The sequence below is a fragment of the Eutrema salsugineum genome, unplaced genomic scaffold, assembly GCF_000478725.1.
Source record: "Eutrema salsugineum unplaced genomic scaffold, Eutsalg1_0 scaffold_3, whole genome shotgun sequence".
In the NCBI taxonomy this organism is placed as follows: domain Eukaryota; kingdom Viridiplantae; phylum Streptophyta; class Magnoliopsida; order Brassicales; family Brassicaceae; genus Eutrema; species Eutrema salsugineum.
Window position 1 is genome coordinate 14,062,667 of NW_006256756.1, and position 22,072 is coordinate 14,084,738.

At 42.9% G+C, this 22,072-nt stretch overlaps 1 protein-coding gene and 2 non-coding genes across 3 annotated transcripts; 1 reads left to right on the forward strand and 2 right to left on the reverse strand.

Moving 5' to 3' along the window:
* Nucleotides 1-10,422: 10,422 nt before the first annotated feature.
* On the reverse strand, nt 10,423-10,528 carry LOC112085782. Its single transcript, XR_002899079.1, has one exon. It is a non-coding gene; the product is annotated as a small nucleolar RNA R71 (small nucleolar RNA).
* Nucleotides 10,529-13,122: 2,594 nt separating this feature from the next.
* LOC112085464 lies at nt 13,123-16,200 on the forward strand. Its single transcript, XM_024154679.1, has one exon. The coding sequence runs from the start codon at nt 13,123-13,125 to the stop codon at nt 16,198-16,200; it is 3,078 nt and encodes a 1,025-aa protein (XP_024010447.1).
* A 5,101-nt stretch (nt 16,201-21,301) lies between these two features.
* LOC112085550 lies at nt 21,302-21,408 on the reverse strand. The gene has a single exon (XR_002898853.1). It is a non-coding gene; the product is annotated as a small nucleolar RNA R71 (small nucleolar RNA).
* Between the last annotated feature and the right edge of the window lie 664 nt (nt 21,409-22,072).

Sequence of the window (22,072 nt, forward strand, 5' to 3'; positions counted from 1 at the left end):
AAGGAGGTTAAGTCCCAAACCTTGCGAGATAAGCGTGCTACCTGGGAGTAAAGAAGACCAACCCGCAGCAGACTCGGAATTACTCCGAGATGGTTGTGCGGGTCAGAACAGAGGATGGCCAGGCCGCAGCAAAAGATGAACGGCCAAAATGCTAAGTAACAGAAGCTGCGGGATAGGAGTGCGGGTTAGACATAGGATGACCAGGCCACACATCGAACCCCTCCTACTCATTGGGGTCTGATTTCAACAGCCACTAGGTAACACTCAAAACCTTGTAAATAGCATGTAGACTTTCTTTTTCTTTTGCATTTTGCCTGTTTGCTTTGGTTTCACTTCTTTCTCATACTTTTATAACACAAGGGACTGTGTTATTTAAGTGTGGGGGAGGAGTTTTATCCTTTACTAATCATGTTTTCTATTTTCTTATTTTACACTTTGAGTCTTGAGTCACATTCTAGTGCATATTCATCTAAGTGCATATAAAAACCAAAAAAATGGAAAAATCTGAAAACTTTTCACAAAAAAAATGAGCATGTAGTTGCATTCTCATTTTTAGGATTGAGTCTAGATTGCATTTGCATGTAGGTTGCATCTTGCAAGGAGTAATGATAGGTTTTTTAGAGAGTACATCACTTTGAGAACTTGAATTGAATATGCTTGTGAATCTTTTTCTATGCTTGCAAAGTCTGAAATGATTTGAATCTGAGAAGCAAGTTTGAATTGAACTCAACTCTAATTAAGTGGAAACCTTGAACTTGACCTGAAAATATCTTGTAATGCATTGTTTGAAAAAGCTTGTGGATACCAATATACATACTTGAGCTAGAACCACTGTTTTTACCATTCTTTTCCTTAGCTCAAGTAGCTGAATCCACATCATGGATCAGTTCCCATACCTTGAACCCATCCTTCTTTTAAGCCAATGTTTGTGTGTGAATTGAAAGGCCACCTTGGATCAAACTTAGCAGAAAGTGTTAGGTTTAGAGCGACAAGGGCAGGTCTCATTGAGTGCTGTGTTCCAACATCAAGGAACTGAGAGTTTTGGCGAGGAATAAGTGTGGGGGAAAAGACTTTTTGGTGAGTGGAAAAAGGTGAGATGAGTGAGAAAGAGAGAGTGAAAATAACTAGGGGAATGAAAGAAAAAGAAGTCAGTCTTGGTGTTTTGAGAAAGTAAGCTCTGGTTTGTTGAAAAGAAGAGTCTAGCCTCTAAGTGAAAAAGAAAGAAAAGAAGCCAAAGGCTCAATGTTTTGTTAAGAAAGAAAGAAGAGGCTAGAAGTTGTAAAAGAAATAAAGAGCTGTGTAAAGTTTGAGTTCCAAGACTTGAGAGTGAAAGTGAAGAACAAATCCCCTAGTGAGAGGAAAATGAGTGTGAAAAGTGAGGTTTTTGAGCAAGAGAGGAAGCTTTGAGTAGAGGGTGGGGAGTGATGAGTCTTTGCCCTTGTATGCATAGGTTGCTTTTTACCTTTAGCATTCTGCCAAAGTTTGATCATTCATAAAGAGATCCCTTTGCTGCATTTAACCCACTTGAACACTGATGAGATCATTTTAATCTCATAGCCTCTCCCTAGCCAAGCCAGCTTGTTTAAACCTTGCATCATGAGATCCACCTGATAAAAGCTTAATGAATGTGAAAGAGTTGAGAGAGAGAAGAACTTGTGGAGATTCCTTGCTGAGTTGATATATATCTGAGTATGACTTTGCATTGCATAATTGAGCATGAACTTGAATTCTCATTATGATCACTTCTCTCAAAAAGAAAATGTGAACTCCCATTGCATACAACCTCTTTCTCTCATTTGCTCTTTTTGCTTGAGGACAAGCAAAGGACAAGTGTGGGGGAGTTGATATGTTCATAATTTGCATCATTTAGGTTGCATAAATCATTCCAAATCATGTTTTATTTCATGCATTTTAGGTCCTTAGGGTTTGTTTTAGAACTTAGGAGATGCATTAGGTCCCAATGAGTCTATTGCATGTTTTGAGTGTCTATCAGGTGAATATGGAGCTGAAAAGATGAATCCAGGAGGTGGAATGGTGAGCAAAGCTTGAAAAAAGTGGAAAATTGGGTCCTGGGAGATTATCGGCCATTCTCGCTGGCCAGGAAGGTTTTACCGGCCATTTCCATGTACCGCGGGTGAACTTTGTCGACCAAAACACGTACCGCGAATGAAGTGCATCGGCCAAAATCTCCGGGTATGAACGTGTCTCAGAAATCGCCTGTCCGGGGAGCCTTCCGGTCCGATTCAGATGGCGGGTCCTTCATAGAAGTTGGATAGCATTGGAGCACGGTCTCATAGCAAGTGGAATCGTGGGATTCGGACGCATGAGCAGAGAGATAAGCTCGTCGGAAGAAACCCCTATCTCGCAGGTGTTCCGGACCGAGCAGATCAGTTCTGAAGGATGCGAAGGACGGTGCACTTCCAGGCCGATTCAGCTTCCGGGTCCTTCATGAGAATCAGAGACATTTGAGTCTTCTTTCCAGAACGTCCGAGAGCATTCAATTCGGATCTATGAGCAGGAAGATACGGTCTCCGGAATGGACACATGTCTAGACGCCTCTCTCTGGTCGTGTACATGCACTGCAAAGATGTGCCCTCCAGGAAGCCTTCCACTTCCCAAGCACTGAAACTTCCTTCATCAAAGTTGGAGATAAATGAGTCCTCTGTCTTCTGCAACCAAAATCATTCAATTCAGACAAGTATCACAGGAGTTACACTCTCCGGAACGCGAAGTGGTCTGAGCTGCTCTGGATGCTGCGAGATGGTCTTGCGACTTGGTTAGCCCGCAGGCCTGAAGATGAACGCCTGAATGCTGATGCTGCGAGTTGAAATGTGCGGGTAAACTATCACTGGAAGAGGTCTGAAGCTCCCGAGCAAGAGAAATGCTAAGTCCACAATCGTGCGACTTAGGCATGCGAGTCATCCGCGCCTGGATCTATGCCGCACGATCACTCGCAAATCACTCCGACTTAGGTGTGCGGCCTGGGACATACTGAACCGACCCGCAGCTTTTCCCACTCTATCCATTAAAGCCGGGTCAGGACCCGGTTTGTTCCGGGCTGACCCGGTTCGTTTTCAAGAAGGTATAAATACTTTCTAGGGTTTTTTGGGAGAACTAAGTTTTATTCCCTTTGTCTCTTGCCTCTTTGGTGAAAAGACTCCATTAAGAAGAGAAATATCTTTATTTGAGTGTTTAATCAAGAGAGTTTAAAGAGATCTGGGGGTTTAAAGCTGTTTTCTTTTGAATCTATCATCTCCATCTCCATTTCTCATCATTAATCATGCTAATCTACTCAACTTGCAAAGGTTTAAGAGAGATTAGTATGATTAGTGAGTAGTCACCTTAATGAGGTTTTAGATGTGTAGGTTAGGGTGCTAAAGTGTTAGATTAGGAGTGCTTAGGGCTAGATTCATTGATTCATCTCTCTAAACAGCTGTTCTCTATGCTAGATCCTTGATAATCACTTGAGATCTAGATTCTGGGAATTTCATGCACCAAAAGTGTTTGATGAAATTCCTGAAAGAGTTGTGTTAGAGGTTTAAGTAATTTTTCATCATGGGAATGATTTGTTAAATGCTTGAATGATCATTAAGAGCTGTTTGTTAATGCATATTGATTCATGTTTCACAAATGGGAATTTGGTTTGAAAATGGATTAGTATAGGGGTTAATACCTTCATGAGAGGATTAACCTAGATTAGAGTTCTTAATCATTTGAATCATGTCTCATCATTGTCATTAGCATTTCTAGTTTATACACCAAGGCACCCTAACCAACTATCATGTCTAGAATCTCATGCCTCCATCATATCATATTCACATCATTTGTCATTGTCATTTGTCTTTAAACCTGTTTATGTTTATAGTTGTCTCTAGATTAATCAAAACCTATTCTTGTTTGCTTGAATTAAGAACTTGAACATATAGCTTAGTGTCTAACACCACATTTGGATTGATAAACCTCTTTGTGCTACATTGACAAGGGGATTGATAGCCCTGAGACCATAAAAAGTCTTGTCTATCAATTGCCCGAACTGAGTAACTGTAGGCTGCGATAGCTCCCATGATCATGTTAACGCACTTTCTGGCTTTGGGGGCGTGATTCTCTGGCGGCAGTTTGTCGCGGTTGCATTTTTGAGCGGTAGTAACATCGGTGGACGAGGTGGTAGTGCTGGCAGGTCCTTCGCTGGGGCTAGGCCATCGTATTGTGTGTTATTAGGTCGGGGCGACCTAGTCCTCTGTGCGGTTGAACGGCAGAGGTCGTCAAGCGAGATTTGCCCTTTTCGGTAATGCGCGAGGAGGTATTCTTTCAGATGTCTGCATTCTTCGGTGCTGTGACCTCTACGATTATGGAACTCGCAAAACAAAGAGTCATCCTCGTCAGTCCGGTAATAATTGATCTATTTCTTTCCCGGATGCTGGACTGCATTGATGGTGTTGGTATAGAACTTATTACGGTTCTCATACCCTCTGCCGTAACCTGACTGGGGCTCATATGTATCGGTTTTTGGTCGCTCTTTGTACTCGATCTGTTTAGGCATACGACTTCGGTCGTGGGCAGCTTCCTCCTGCTCTTCCGCTATGTATGTATTAGCTCGGTGCAACACATCCTCTAAAGTGAGGGGTGGGTTATGCTTTATCGCGCTTCATAAGCTTTTTTCGATCTAAGCTCCTTTTTGTAGACATTGGAGAGCAGCTTCGTCACTCATTGTCCTTTGGGCGACCACCGTTTTAAAGCAGTGAATGAAGTCAAGCAAGCTCTCGTTTTCTCCTTAAGAGATCTGCCATAGTTTGGAGTTTTTCGTGTTCTGTCTGATGAACATTGAGAAGTGCTTGACGAATGTTGTGGTTAACTCCTTGTAGTTTTTTATCGAGTTCCCTTCAAGTCGAGAGAACCAATCGAGAGCAATACCACCGTGGCTTTCAACAAACAGTTGGCATTGTACCGCGTCTTTTTCCTCAGTAGTTCGAAACTGATATCGATTCATACAAATTTCGACCGAGGTTAGGAAATGGTGCGGATCCATGTTGCCTTCATAGGTCTTGATCTTAAGCTTTTCCAAGTGTCGGACGGGTGTGCTTGCGATGTGTGGAGTAAAAGGTGTCTTTTATGTCTCCGGGATTACACGATTGATCTCCGGAGCCGTGCTCGTTGCTCGATAAATTTTTGATGTGGTCTGGCAAAGTTGTACTTTCATTGCCTCAATCTCGGCGTAACGAGTTGGATCTGTTAGGGCTGGGGCATTTGCTGACCCGAGAGCAGCTGATCGCATTGTCCCAGTGGGTTCGCTCTCGGTGTTGAGATCATCAATGACGTTGCGTGCTCGCAGCGGAGTTCGAGTTTGATTGAGTTCGGCGATCTGAGTCGCCATTTGGCTGAAGCGTTCCTCATTTCTTTTGTTTCTGGCCACGAACTGTGCAGTAAAGGCTTGGAGGAGCAGTTCGGCATTGAGGGCTCCGGAGTTCGTTGGGGGTGCTCGTCTGTTCCATGTGCCAATGCTGGTACCGACAGGGGTTCCCCCTGCTCCCTCTGCGGGAGGTTGGTTATCACCGCTGCCGAGAGCATTCCTCTCGTGCTCTTGTCCGAGGGGTTGATTATCCCCGTTTGGGGTGTTGACGGGATTGGGTAAGTCTGTCATAGCCGATCTGATTTTTTCCGTATTCTGATCTTAAAACTGTGTTTTTCTGTTAAGCCCCCTACCTGACGCGCCAATTGTTGATATACGATATCACACAAAGGGGAAAAACAGTAACTTATACTGGAAATTCGGTTTAGTTATGATCGGAAAAATAAATCTGAGTTTATTTATGAGAATGATAAACGAACTAAGATTCATGGAAACTAAGAGGCTGTTAATATCTTGAGTCCTCAGTCTCCAGATCTCTTGGGATTTTCTTCTGTCTTCTGGTGTCGATTCCTCGCCCTATATATATGCATTCTAAGTTGGCGTACATCGAGGTTTCCCCTCGATATGGGACCGAGAGAACTTTCCTTTTTCTCGAGAGTTTCCATTTTCATTCAGAAATTTCCTTTTTCGGCCGACCTTATGAACTTTATCGATTCCTTTAAAAAATTTCCACCGATTCCACGTTCATGGGTCAAGTGCGGCCCAGGAGTTCGCTCGGCCCAATTTTCCCGGTAAAATTCCTTCGTTAACCGGTCTTAATTCATGCCGATCTTGGTTTGTACCGGAGAAAACCGGGGGTGCGGTTTTCACCTCCAACAAGGACGAAGATTAGCTTAGCAGATGATTCAAGTGCAACTCCAAGAGGGATAGCCCGAGACATTCATATAAGGATTGGAAATTGCCTAGCACTTGTCGATCTCTACATAGTAAAGACCAAAGATGACTCATATCCGGTAATCCTTGGATGGCCTTTCTTAGCAACTGCTGGAGCCATCATGGATTGGCCCAACCGGAGAGTTTCTTTTGCAAATATTTACAAGGATATCTTCTATGAAACTACACAACTTAAGAGCAAAGGAGGAAAGCACAAGGCACAAGCATTCGAACCAGAAGAACTCTGGAGTGATGAAGAACCTGCTAGAGAGACCAGGAAGATTTCGAAAAAAGACTTGTCTTAGGACAAGATCTTATTTGAACTAAGTCGTTTTCTTTGCAACAAGTCTAGCTAAAGACGATATAACCAAAGCGCTTGATGGGAGGCAACCCATTTAGGTATTTATCTATTTATTTAAATGTTCTTTTTCTATTGAAGTTTTGTTTCTATTATATACATGCCTTAGTATGCATCAAAAAACAAAACAAAAAAAGAAGAAAAAGAGCTGACCGTGGCTGAGGAGCTTTCAGCCGTGGCCAGGAAGAGTTTTTCAGTGGCCGTGATAGCCTGACCTGCGGCCAAGCACAATCCGGCCACCCTTGGCCACTTCCACCTCTACTTGATTCAAGCACCACTCCACATCAACCACCATCCACCATTCACTGTCATATTACCTCCACAAACCACCTCACAATCCATCACCAACACCAGGTAAGTTTATTTTTCTTGATCTTTACAATTCTTACATACTCTATTTCTCATCCTTACCTGATTTATTTCACACTGGGAACAGTGTGATTTAAGTCTGGGGGAGGATTCCATCCCTTACTGATCACCCTTTTTTGCATGAGCCCTTGCATTCTGCATTTTTCTTTAAATTTTTTCAATTTTTTTGGTTTTCTTAAAACTTTTCAAAACCCTTTTGAGTTTCAAAATGTCTTTTCAAAGGTCAAGTACGTTTTGAGGGAATGATGACAAAATCAATGATGATAATGAACTTGTTTGCTTCTATACCATTCGTTTATAAAAAAAGCTCTTTCAAGGTTTAGTTATAGACTATGCGGTAGCTAGAGTATCTACACTACTAAATCCCACCAAAGAACTTCTATTCATGGAGATTAATTCTGACAGGATATACGAGCTCATTTTACTTGGACCTAATCTTGACATCTAATTTTCTTATCAATGGTTTTAGAAAGGAATAATGATATACATCTAGGACATCTTTACCTTATTGTTATCACTCTTCGTTGTCCTAGATGGCCAGTTCATCTTAAGCTGGTACCACACCCTTAACCCAAAATTTTATGTTCGAAGTTCATGCACTCTCTCTTAAGTTTTTATCGGCAGGTATGTACAAAAACGCCGGAGAGGGAGGAACAACATAGTTTTCAGTCCCTCTAGAGAAGAACTTAATGAAACCAGGAAGAAGTGTACCATGCAATCTTATCAAGCCTCACATGCCTCTGAAAGCTCACTCCTAAAGGTAAATTTCGAGCTCCCTAAGACTCTATTTCAAAAGACAACTTCCCATTCAAAAAAAAAAAAGAGAAAGGAAGGGAAACCAAAAGCCTAAAGAGTCTTAGAAGCCGAAATTATTTGAGCCAAGGCTACAAGTATTCATCTATGGAATTATGGTTTCACAACCTGTTGATAACACCGGATTTTGATCATTCTTATGGATCACTTTAATATCTTTTACAGGTGTTTTTACTCCATTTCCAAAGGTTTTCAAAGGATTTCTATGTTTTCGGATTTTAAAAGACTTTTCAGATAATTTGGGATAAAGAGGCACAAATTGGAACAAAAAGACTCTTTTGGATAAATGCAGACCGTCATAACTTTTATGGAGAGACGAAGACCTTCTCACCGTCTGATCACCCTCAAAATTGGACAACTTATAGAAGAATCAACCAGCTTTTAAATGCACTTAGTTTGGAGATATTCCAACGGTTGGATCTCAAGATATTCCATTAGCCCCGGAGTCACTCGAAGGCGGCCAGCAAGTCACGCGACCGCGGCCAACAGCCCATTTCCCGCGGTCAGAAGCTACCCGACCGCAGCCAACCACCTATTCCCCGCGGTTACGTCACTCCAGACCGCGGCCGTCAAACTCCAAACTAAAGCCCATATTTCTGAAGCCCAAAGTCATTCTCAGCCTCAATTCCGGAACCCTAGAGACCATGGAGTATTGAAAACTTATAAATACTTGTCATTTAGGTCGTTTTTAGACAGAACCCTTCATACTTTACAGAAACCCTTTTCCTTTAGCCGTTTTTATGCGATTTTTGTAGAAGATTGTTCAAGTCCGAGTTCTTCAATAGAGAAGCTTTCTTCATCTCTTTTCTTTACTGTTTTTGATTTCTTTTATTAATGATGATGTCAACCTCAGCCATGTCTGAGTAGATCCCGAGTTGGGCTTAGGGTTCCCGAAAGGGGCTCTCGTAATCGATTAAGACATCTAGGTTTATAGATCTGGGATTTCAACTTTGTTCTCTGTTTATTCTTGTTGTTATTGCATGTATGCTTGATTGATCACCTAGTATCTGATCTAGATAGTTAGTGTTGCGAAAGTTTTCATTAAGTATCAGCCCTAGAATGAAACAGGCGATATTTCCGTAGGAGTGGAAACCTACCTGCGGCGAGATCGTGAGTATTGACGAGCCTTGTGCAGCTCTTGCGTTCTCTCCCTTCAAGGGCAGAGTGGAAACCTACTGGTCAGGGTTGCGAGAAACAGTTGGTTATGATCACGACAGTGACGTAGTCATACCGCCGTACTCTAGCTCTAGAACCCTATATATCGATATCCGTCAATCCCAATCTATCTACCCTAGTGTCAAAACCGATTATGATCCCTTAGAGTTCCCAAAAGCTCAGCGTTTTTAGCCATAGTTTACAAACCAATCGATTTTTACTTGTTTATTTAGATCTGCATTTCAATTGCCTTAGTTCGATATTTTACTTGCTTTACTTGCTCTCTATTCGATTTTTCTACTTGCTTTATAGGATAGATTTATTTGCTTTCTTTAAGTTTTAGTTTAATTCGTGATAAACAACCAACCTTTAAAACCAATCTAGTCTAGACATAAAGTTAAAAAGCGTAGAAGAATACCAGGCACACAAATCTCTGTGGATTCGATCCCTAAATACTACAATTGATTAGCTGTGCACTTGCGGCTTTCATTTGTTTTTGATAAGGGTAAAACTTGTTCCCTCACGCAGTTGACACGACATCAAGTTTTTGGCGCCATTGCCGGGGGTTAGTTTCGCTGCCTTTTGCTAATTTTCTTGTTTTAATTTTTTTCTAGACACCTGATGTCTAGTTCTTTCTTAAAGTTTTGCAGAATTATATTTCCCTTCTTTTGTTTTTATCTGAACTGCATGAATACCAGGCGCAGACCTGTAGAAAACATTCCAATTCTAGACGAGATTGACAGACACAAAAGAGAATTTCGAAGACTTAGACGAACGCAAGGAATGGCCAACGATGACCAGCCTGGAGATCCTATTAACCGAGCTTTAAATATGGACCAAGACGGGTGCGAACATGGAGAAAATGAAGAGAATGATCACATAGGAGGTGATCATGCTCGACACGATGGAGAGGAGAATGAGGTTCCTCCAAGAAACCACCAAAACCGCGAGAGAGAAGAATGTGAAGACCTTGATGCACCCATCAATACAGCCGATGGTGACCACCAAGGAATGCAGCCGAATGGGCGCGTTAACCGCCCTGTGCAGCCCGCAAATCAACACCGAAGACAAGCCAGGAACCATCACATAGCTAATTTTGATGCACCTACTCAAAATTTTCAGAACCGATCTGCAATTCAAGTTCTATTTCCGAACCAGAATGAGTTTGAAGTCAAGCCTCAAATCATCTCATTGGTGAAACAAAACCAATTCCATGGAGTCCCTTCCGAACACCCAATGGACCATATCGAGCTCTTTGAAGAAATCTGCAGCATGATGAGAACAAACCAAGTTCCAGCAGACTATTTAAAGTGTAAGTTGTTCCCTTTTTCATTAGCAGACAAAGCTCACCGTTGGTTGAAATCTTTGCCTGCAGGATCGATTACTAATTGGGAAGAGTGTAAAACTGTTTTCCTGAATCACTTCTATACTAAGTCAAGGTCGAACCAGTTGAGAACAAAGATCTCAAGCTTTCAACAAGGCCCGACTGAATCTTTCTATGAAGCCTGGGAACGTTTTAAGGAGTACGAACGTGATTGCCTTCACCATGGATTTCTTGGATCAAGCCTGCTGAGCACATTTTACCGAGGTTTGCAACCAAAATACAAAATTTCACTTGATACAGCTAGCAATGGAGATTTTGGACAAAAGACGATAGCCCAAGGAAGAGCCCTCATCGAAAATTTGGCTCAAGCCAATAGCAATGATTGTCCTGAATACGATCGCTCGACGAAGCAAACCGGAACAAACATCAAGGAGATAACCGAGTTGAAGAACATGATGAGCCAGCTTTTGAAGAGCAACAATCGCCCAATCCATGCTTGTGAGACCAACAATGGCGCAGAAGATGAAGGACCCAGTGATATCGATCACATTAATCAAGCCTTTCAAGAAGAAGAGGTGAACTATGTAGGAGCACTAGTACCATATCAAAATCGCTTCAACAATGGTTTCAACAACAACTTCCGGAATGCAAACTACAGCAATCTCTCTTACCGCAATCCAAATGTGGAGAATCCTCAAGATCAGTACTACCCACCACAGCAGAAATCCTTCCAAAACAAGTTCCAAGGTGGGAACTTCGGAGGGACAGGACCATATCAACCGCGACAACCATACGACTACCAAGGTATGGGTTTTAACAATCAATTTGTACAACAGCAAGGAGTCACGACGAACCAGCTAGCTTCACAAATCGGTAGACTTGAACAGTCCATCAACCAGCTCGTTATGACAAACGAAAAAGCATCTAAAGACGTGAACGTGAAAGTTGACTGCATGTACAATGACTTGAACGGGAAGTTTGAAGCTTTATCTTCGCACGTCAAAAAGCTAGACGTGCAAGTTCCCAAACAGCCGACTCTATGAAGAGGCAAAGTGGAGTTCTTCCAGGAAGAGTTGAACATAACCCTAAGAGGTTTTGCAACGCCATAACCACATTGCCCGAAGAAGAGGCCAGAACCAATGGAAAGAAAGAAGAAACCCCAATCTTTGTACCACTGTACAAGGATGTCGATGCCAAGCAGCCACCATTTAATGTACCTGAACGATCACCGTTTCAAAGGGTTACAAAAGCCGACGATCCGGGATGTTTTGTTTTCCAATGTTTCATTTCAGGAATCAAGTTCACAGATTGCTTGTGCGATTCCGGAGCCAATGTCAACATCATGTCAAAGACATTTGCCGAAAAATTGGGCATAAAAACCTTAAGGACATCGACGGTTAAGGTTATTTTTGGAGATTCATCTCAAAAAGATACTGAAGGGGCGATTTGTGATCTACAAGTTCTAGTGGGAGATAAGATTGTTCCAGCAGATTTCCAAGTCCTGGAGATGGATAAAGACAAGGAGAGGCCACTCATTTTTGGGAGACCATTCCTAGCTACCGTAGGAGCAGTAATCGATCACGCAAACCGGCATGCTGTTTTCCTCAATGTGGATCGCAGAAGGTTTTATCCGACTATCCTAGATGATTTTCCAAGCAAAGGAAACCGGCCAAAAGAGAAAGAAAAGGAGAAGCCGAAAGCCTTTGCAAAGATCAAGATCATCATTCCACCCGATTGCAACAGAAACTAGTGAGGACCAAATCCAGGAGCTGATCGAAAACACAAAAAGGGTTTTAAACAATGTTAAGGTCCGAAAGAAGAGTAAAGGAAAGAAGACGGTTCCTCAAGGAGAAGAAGTAAAACCTCCAGCGACCGGAACTGATAAGGGCACATCAAGTGGTGTGCCATTTAAATCAGCCTGATTCTTCATACCTACGTCGAGCTAAACGACTTAAAACAAAAGCGCTTAATGGGAGGCAACCCATTTAGCTACTCTTTCTTTTAGTTTTCTTTTCCTTTTTACAATTTGTGCTTTCTTTTTATTATAAGTTTCAGATATTTTATAAAACAAAAACACAAAAAATCAGAAAATTAGAAAAACCAAGAAGAAAAGGATAAGTTTTTAGCTGCTCGGCCCGGTAAAGACCTGAAAGTTGGACGAAGGCCGCAGGAGAAAGGGCCGCAGTCGCGACCAAACGACCCGCAGCCAAGGGAGCATCGACCGCGGCACCAAGAATGTGACCGCAGCCGAGCACTCAATCGCCGCTGTCGCGCGTCTCCTGACCGCAGCCGTTGGTCGTTGAGACAGGAACTCGGATTTCCGCCGCTTTTCAAAAGTTACCTGGTGTTTCCCGGTGTTTCCCAGTTGATGCAGAGCATCCTTATCCTTTTAGGAAGTTCACGTCGTTTAGGTGTTTATGTTTTGACGTGTCCTTCAAGTTTTATGTCTTCTTTCATAATTTCCTTTTAATTGTTTTTTCCTTTTCAATTAGGAATCTTAAATAGCTTAAGGGTTTGTCCGAGGCTATAAAGGATTCTAGGCTTTTGTTTTTGATTCAGACTTTTTGATAAGATTAATAAAAAAAACCAAAAAGAGGAAACTCAAGTTTCCCAAAGAGCTTTGCCTTGCTTAGCGCTGAGAGGAGCACTCTCAAAACCTAACCTTCGTTCGTTTTACGTTCTTCACGAGTTAAGAGACGAATCGATACCGGGACTCTTCGGGATTTCGTGTTACTCTTCGTTAATTAGCTTCCGCTACTCCACCAGTTGGTATCAGATTACAGGGACTTTTCTGGATTCATTCGTTTGTCAAAGACATTCATCATGCCTCCAAAGAAGGATTTACGTGAAGATATCTCCATGGCTGATCTGCAACGTTCCCTGGTAACAATGCAGGAAAATCTCCAAGCCTCGTTTCAACAATCAATCCGTGCATTAGGCGAAACACTTGCTCAGAATCAACAAACACTAATCACTGCAGTCACCGCTAACAACAGAATCGTTGCTGGCAACAACAACGTCAATGACGGTGACAATAACCAACCTCTACAACGCCAACAGGAGGGCCGAAAACTTCCCCAAAACAATCCAATGGGTGATCGTAGGTGGGAATCAGGCCTTAAAGTCGATATCCCGGAATTTCAAGGCAGTCTGCATGGGGAAGATCTGATCGACTGGATTATTACAGTGGAAGAAGTCCTGGAATTTAAACAGGTCCCACCCGACAGACAAGTTTCTCTTGTTGCAACCCGATTCAGAGGTCGTGCGGCATCATGGTGGCTTCAACTTAAAGCCAACAGAACTCGTTTGGGAAAAACACGGATTGCAACCTGGGAAAATTTGAAAAAGCATCTTCGCACTCAGTTTCTTCCTCTCAACTATGATCGTGTTATGTTCACCAGGCTACAAAATCTCCGCCAAGGCACTCGAACTGTTGATGAATATGCAGAAGAGTTTTATTTACTCTTAACCCGCAATGAGTTGCACGACACACAAATCCAATTGGTTTCCCGATTTATTGGTGGCCTTCGTCCGCAACTCCAAAATTCTCTTGCTCAATTCGACCCGACAACACTGGCCGAAGCACATCGGCGAGCTGTGGCCTTCGAAGCTCAGTCCAGCGCTAAATCTTCATGGAATACGTCGAATAGATGGAAAACTCGTCCTCAAGGGGCAGACAATGACAATGCCATTCCATCGACTCCTACAGGAGGATTCACTGACGTTTCGAACAAGCAGATGGGGGAGAACCGAGCTTCAACAGAGGACAGTACTCTTCGACGATCAAATCGTCCGAATGCCCTTCGGTGTTACTCTTGCGGTGAAGCAGGTCATCGCCAAACCGCATGTCCAAATCAACAGCGACAAGGCTTACTCTTAGACGGCAGCGACCCTCTCAATGAATGTTCAGATAATGGCGACGAGGATCAGGTCGAAGAGGTTCATATCTATGGCGACAAAGACGCACTGTCGTTAATGATGCGTCATATTTGCTTAGCACCACAGGGTTATGAAGAGCCATGGCTAAGGACGAACATCTTTCGTTCTACCTGCACGATTAAAGGGAAATTGTGCCACTTGGTCATTGATTCAGGTAGCAGCCGCAATGTGGTATCGGAAGAAGCTGTTAAAAAGCTGGGATTGCGACGTGACGAACATCCAGCACCTTATTCACTTGCTTGGATTACAGAAGGCACTGATGTGAAAATCACCCAACATACTCTGGTTTCATTTTCCATCGGTACCGTCTACAAGGACACCATCTATTGTGATATTTCTCTTATGGATGTTAGTCACCTCATCCTCGAACGCCTGTGGCAATATGATCGCGATACTTGTCACAATGGGAAGAAAAACACATACAGTTTTCTGTTCGATAGCCGCAAAATAGTTCTCGTACTACCAACAAAATCGTCGCCTTCCCACCAACTATTGCTGTGCTCTCGTTCTCAGTTTGAAACAGAGTTTAAAAACTCCGGATTTTTGTTGGCACTGCTTCCAACTTCTCTTAAACCCGCAAAGTCCACACCACCATTGAAACCAGAGTTCGCGGAGCTTATTCGAGAATTTCATGATGTGTTTCCCGAGGATCTTCCTGAGAGTTTGCCTCCTTTGCGCGACATACAACACCAAATTGACCTTGTTCCTGGTGCCACATTGCCCAATCGATCTCATTACCGTATGAGCCCTCAGGAACATAAGGAATTACGACGTCAAGTAGAGGGTTTGTTGGCCAAGGGACACATTCGCGAAAGTCTTAATCCGTGCGCGGTTCCTGCGTTGTTGATCCCGAAAAAAGACGGTACGTGGCGAATGTGTGTCGATAGTCGCGCGATCAACAAAATCACAGTACGCTATCGTTTTCCTATTCCGCGTCTGGACGATTTACTTGATCAGATTGGCAAAGCTACGATTTTTTCCAAGCTGGATCTCAAGAGTGGATATCACCAGATACGAATTAAACCCGGTGATGAATGGAAGACAGCTTTCAAAACACGTGAAGGATTATTTGAATGGCTTGTTATGCCATTCGGGTTATCTAATGCTCCTAGTACGTTCATGCGTGTTGTGAATCAAGCTCTGCGGCCTTTTATTGGGAAATTTGTCGTCGTCTACTTCGACGATATACTAATCTTCAGCTCCTCCCTCGACGATCACCTCCAGCATTTGCGAAACGTTTTGGACATTCTTAGGCGAGATCAATTCTTTGTTGCGAAACACAAATGTGACCTGGGTACTGATCATGTTTTGTTTCTAGGATATATGGTCTCCAAGGATGGACTTTCGGTGGACAAAAACAAAGTGGAAGCCGTCCAGTCTTGGCCTGTTCCGCGTTCACTTACCGAAGTTCGTAGCTTCCATGGATTGGCTTCTTTTTATCGTCGTTTTGTTCCTCATTTTAGTAGCATTATGGCGCCTATTACTGATTGTATGCGTGAGGGAAAATTTACCTGGACGGATGCGGCGTCAACTGCTTTTGCAACGATAAAGGACAAACTTACATCAGCCCCCATCCTTGTCTTGCCCGACTTCACTCAGGCGTGTGAACTCCATTGTGATGCATCTAAATTGGGCATTGCTGTATTAAGTCAGCAGGGGCGTCCCATTGCTTATTATAGCGAGAAGCTGTCCGGTGCTCGTATACGCTACAGTACGTATGATATTGAATTTTATGCGGTGGTTCAAGCAATTAAACACTGGAGGCACTATCTGTTTCACCGCGAGTTCATATTATTCACCGATCATGATGCGCTCAAACATCTTGATAGTCAGGCCAAAGTTTCTTCTCGCCATGCAACATGGATCACATTCTTACAGCAGTTTACGTTCACCATTCTCCACAAAGCTGGTAAACTTACCGTGTGGCAGATGCTCTTAGTAGACGGCATGCTTTGGTCGTGACGATGCACACATCGGTTCCAGGGTTTGCAAATTTGGCAGATCTTTATTGTTCGGATCCCTTTTTTCTCGGATTTTAGGTGAAGTTTCTCTTGGTAATTCGACAGACTTTCACCTTCATGAGGGTTTTTTGTTTCGCGGAAATCAACTCTGCATCCCTGAAAGCAGTCTGCGACTTCAAATTATCAAGGAATTGCATGATGAGGGACATGTAGGAAGGGACCGTACGTTGCAACTCGTCACAAACTCTTACTTTTGGCCTTCTATGCGTCGTGACGTTATACGTTTTGTCGAACGCTGTCGTAGTTGTCAACAAGCAAAGGGTTCTGCATCAAATGCTGGGTTATATTTACCTTTGCCTGTGCCAACTCAGCCTTGGACCGATATTAGTATGGACTTCATTCTCGGCCTTCCAAGGACACAAAAAGGCAATGACTCTATTTTTGTTGTCGTGGACAGATTCTCGAAGATGGCTCATTTTATTCCTTGCAAGAAAACGACTGATGCAGTTCGTGTGGCGTCTCTGTTCTTCCAAGAGGTTTATCGCCTTCATAGGTTGCCCACGTCCATTGTGTCGGATCGCGACACTCGTTTTCTGAGTCATTTTTGGAGATCGGTGTGGAAACTTCTTCGAACAAGTCTTGATATGAGTACTGCATATCACCCTCAGACCGATGGGCAAACAGAGGTTACCAATCGTTATTGGGGGAATATGCTTCGCAGTCTTGTAGGAGATAATCTCAAATCGTGGGAATCGAAGCTTTGTATCGCTGAGTTTGCTCACAACCATGCCTCCAATCGCAGTTTGGGTTTTTGTCCTTTCAAGGTTGTTTACGGCATCATTCCGCGTTGTCCGTTGGATTAAGTTCCTCTACCTGATCGCAATCGTCTAAATGGTCAAGCTATTGATTTTGTCGACAACGTACAAACAGTTCATCAAGCGGCTCGTACTTTCCTCGAGGCTTCTAATGCTTCGTATAAAGCAGATGCAGACAAACATCGTCGTGAACTGGTGTTTAATCCGGGTGATCTCGTGTGGGTGGCTATATCTAAGGAACGAATGCCGTCTGGTGAGTACAACAAGCTTCGGTCTCGCAAGATTGGACCCGTGGAAGTATTAGAATGCATCAATGAGAATGCATACAGATTGCGTCTTCCTGCCGACGTTCGTACTTCCGACGTCTTCAACGTTAAGCACATTTTTTCCTTATCACGGTGAAAATGAGGCTCCAGATTCGAGGACAAATCTCTCTCCACCCGGGGGGACCTGATGCAGAGCATCTTTATCCTTTTAGGAAGTTCACGTCGTTTAGGTGTTTAAGTTTTGACGTGTCCTTCAAGTTTTATGTCTTCTTTCATAATTTCCTTTTAATTGTTTTTTCCTTTTCCAATTAGGAATCTTAAATAGCTTAAGGGTTTGTCCGAGGCTATATAAAGGATTCTAGGCTTTTGTTTTTGATTCAGACTTTTTGATAAGATTAATAAAAAAAACCAAAAAGAGGAAACTCAAGTTTCCCAAAGAGCTTTGCCTTGCTTAGCGCTGAGAGGAGCACTCTCAAAACCTAACCTTCGTTCGTTTTACGTTCTTCACGAGTTAAGAGACGAATCGTTACCGGAACTCTTCGGGATTTCGTGTTACTCTTCGTTAATTAGCTTCCGCTACTCCACCACCGGTGTTACCTGGTGTTTCCCGGTGATTCCCGGTGATTCCCGGTGATTGTCGGAGCATTCCCGGTAAAGCACGTTAAGATTTTCCGTAAGTTTTAAACCTCCTTTGCGTGCAAGACAAGTAAGGTAAGTTCCCGTAAACTTAAAAATTCCCGGAAATTTTCCGTTTTTGCTACAAAAACGCTTTTTAAAGAAACAAAATGCACTTTTTAAAGAAACAAAATGCACTTTTTGGATCAAAACTCCTTCTTCTCTTCTCTTCCAAAAGACTTGGAGATTTAGGAGATAGAACACCTTTTTCAATTCTTAAACTTTTTAAGAGATTCTTGGCCTAAACCTGATATGTTCATAATTTGCATCATTTAGGTTGTATATTTCACTCCAAAGCATATCTTATTTCATGCATTTTAGGTCCTTAGGGTTTGTTTTAGGACTTAGGAGATGCATTAGGTCCCAATGATTCTTTGCATGTTTTGAGTTTTTATCAGGTGCATTTGGAGCTATTTGGAGTTGAAGAGGTGAATCCAGGAAGAGAAATGGTGATCAAAGCTTGAAAGGAGGTTCTCGGCCATTCTCGCTGACCAGGAAGGTTTTCCTCGGCCAAAATCTCCGAGTGCAGACCCCTTTCCAAAATGGCATGTCAGGGGAACCTTCCGGTCCGATTCAGATGTCGGGTGCTTCATCAACGTTGGAGAGGGTTGGATCACGGTTCCATAACAAGTGGAATCACTCAATTCGGACACGTGAGCAGAAAGTTAAGCTCGGCGGAAGAAACTCCTGTCTCGCTGCTGTTCTGGACCAAGCCGATGAGCTCTGAATAATACGAAGTACGGTTCACTTCCAGGCCGATTCAGTTTCCGGAGCCTTTAATGAGAATCGGAGACATTTGGGTCCTCTTTCCATAACGTCCGAGATCGTTCAATTCGGAGCTATGAGAAGGAAGATACGGTCTCCGGAATAGACATATGTCTAGACGCCTCTCTCTGATCGTGCAAAGATGAGCCCTCCAGGAAGCCTTCCACTTCCCAAGCACCGAAGCTTCCTTTACCGAAGTTGGAGATATATGAGTTCTCTGTCCTCTGCAACCGGAATCACTCAATTCGGACAAGTATCTCAGAATTTACACTCTCCGAAATGCGAAGTGGTCCAAACAGCCGACACGAGCTAAGTGAAACATGCCGCAATGGAATGCCACGGTCCACACTTGGCCGTGGCACTTAATTGCAAACCTTCGGCGATTGACACGATCTTCATGCCACGGTCTACACTTGACCGTGGCAAAGAGACATTTGGCTGGGAAGGACTTTACAAGCATTCGGCATTTGACACGGTTGAATGCCACGGTCTAAGACTTGACCGTGGAAACTTTTACACACCTTTGGCGATTGACACGGTCAGAATGCCACGGTCTAGGGCTTGACCGTGGCAACTTTTCACAAACCTTCGACGTTTGACACGACCACTTGCCACGGGTTTTGGACGAGACTTGTTAGACTGCAGCACCAAGATGCAACCAAGAACACGCGAACAAGACTTTGACACGGTCAAGTTGCCACGACCACACCAAGAACACACTTGACCGTGGAAAACTCATCTTTATCCACCAAGACCGGGTCAGTACCCGGTTAGTTCCGGGTTGACCCGGTTCGCCCAAGACATCTATATATAGTTTTTAGACCTAATTTGGAGAGGACCTTTGATCCATTTTTAATCTCTTTTCCCATTTTGTGAAAGACCACTTGTTACACTTTGCTTTTGAGTTTAAAATTGATTTAGAGAGTCTTTTCCATCTTGTTCTATCATTTCTTATCATCAAATCACACTTCTAATCATGATTAACAACACATCTTGCAAAGGATCTAGTGTATTGATCATGATTAGTGAGTAATCCCATATTAAGTGGTAGATTAGTGAGCTTAGGGGTTAGATCATGCATATTCCATTCTCTACAACTTGTTCTCTATGCTAGATCCATACAAATCATATGTGGTCTAGATTCTGGGCATTTCATGCACCAAAGGTGTTTGATGAAATGCCTGAACCAAGGTTGTTAGAGGTTTAAGTGTTATTCATCATGGGAATGATTGTCTATATGCTTAAATGACAGATTAAACTGATTCTTAATGCTTGTTAACTCATGTTTCAGTGATGATGATTGGGTTAGAAACTGTTTTAGCATAGGAGTTAATACCTTCATGAGAGGATTAACTTAATTAAAGATGTTTTTGTTGAATGGTTTGCTTGATCATATGATTCATTAGCTCATTAGTTTATCACTGAAGGCACCCTAATCCACTATCATGTCTAAGACCTTTATCATCATCATTCATACATTCTCATCATTTGTCATTGTTTAATTCTTGTTTAACCATTTCATTAGTCTTTAATCCTGTTTAAGTTTGTAGTTGTCTTTAGATAATCAAAACCACTCTTGTTTGCTTGAATTAAGAACCTGATCACATAGTTTAGTGTCTAACACCACATCTGGATTGATAAACCCCTTGTACTACAAGACAGAGGATTGATAACCTCTTTAAAGAGCCTTGAAAACTCTTAGTTATCAATTGGCGCCGTTGCCAAATTGTGGTTGTTTAGCATTAAGCTATGATCTGTTCTTGAGATCAAGTGCTTACTTTCTTGTTTTTACTGATTACTTTCAAGTTCTGTTTGTGATTTCAGGTGTATGAACACCAGGTCTAGATCAAGAAGCTGTGGTCCACCTATCCCCCTCAACGACAATATCAATCTTTTGGTACCAAGGAGGAGAAGGGACAGACGTGGTAGACATATTGATCAGGCTGAGATGTCAGAACAAAGAGATCACGTGGTAGATATAGAACAACCACATCAGGAGCAACAGGCTCACGGTAATGGAGCTGGTAATGGAGTGGGTCAAGGGTTGAATCAGGGTAATGTTCATCAGGAACAGGTGCATCACCAACAAGCTTATGTCCACCAGGAACAAGCTCAAGCTCATCAACAGAGGCATCAGGCCAATGTACAGCAAAGACAACAGGTGCACCACCAACCCCAGCCCTTCCAACACCAACAAAGAAGATATGAGCAACCCCAAGTCTATGTTGGAGAGAATGACAGGGCCAATGCTCATCAGTATGGAGCTGGAATTCAGGCACCACCTGTGCAAAACAACAACTTTGAAGTAAAGGCATCATTGCTGAATATGGTCCAGAACTCAAAGTTCCATGGGTTATCAATTGAAGATCCCTTGGAACACTTGGATCAATTTGATAAGGTGTGTGATCTGACCAAGATTAATGGAGTTTCAGAAGATAGCTTCAAGCTAAGACTATTCCCATTCAGTCTTGGTGACAAAGCCCACCAATGGGAAAAGAATCTTCCAAGAGGCTCCATTCAAACCTGGGAGCAATGCAAGCACGCTTTCCTGTCTAAGTTCTTCTCCACCTCAAGAACTACAAAACTGAGGAACCAAATCTCTAGCTTCACTCAGCACAGCAATGAGAGTTTTGGTGAAGCATATGAGAGATTCAAGAGCTACACAAACCAATGCCCACACCATGGGTTTAGTGAGGCTTCCCTTCTAAGCACACTATATAGAGGAGCTCTTCCCAAGATTAGAAACCAGCTGGATACTGCTTCCAATGGGAACTTTCTGGGAAAGGAGATACATGCTGCTTTAGAGCTAGTGGAGAACTTAGCACTGAGCAATGATACTTAAGGTGAAAACTATGACATATCAAATAGATCTGAAGGTTCAAGCTCAGAACAGAGGCTCTCTAGGGAAGTTAAGGAGTTGAGAAGTGAATTGGACAAGCTGAAAATCACCACTCAGAAGCCAATGCATTTTGTTGGAGAGTATGAGGAACCTTCTCAAATCTTTGAGAACATAAGTGAAGACGGTCTTACCCAAGAGGAGCTCAACTACATTGGGAATCAGAGGTTCCAGAGATATCAGTATGGTAATGCCAATCCAAACCTTTCCTACAGGAACACCAATGTAGCTAACCCACAAGACCAGGTCTATCTCAATTCTCAAGCTCCAAAGAACTTTGTTCCCAAGAACAACTTTCAAGGGTCATTCCAACCCAAGAATCAGATTGGTCAGAATCAGAGTTTTGGTCAGCAACAGCAACCATTTCAGGGTACTGGTTTCAGTTCACAGCAGCAAAAGGCACCACCAGGGTTTGGTCCACCACAGTTCCAACAACAGGCGCCGGTTCAACAACAG

Bases quoted from the DNA above. Each gene is read 5' to 3' on its own strand.
- LOC112085464 (XM_024154679.1), top strand. From the start codon at position 13,123: ATGCCTCCAAAGAAGGATTTACGTGAAGATATCTCCATGGCTGATCTG.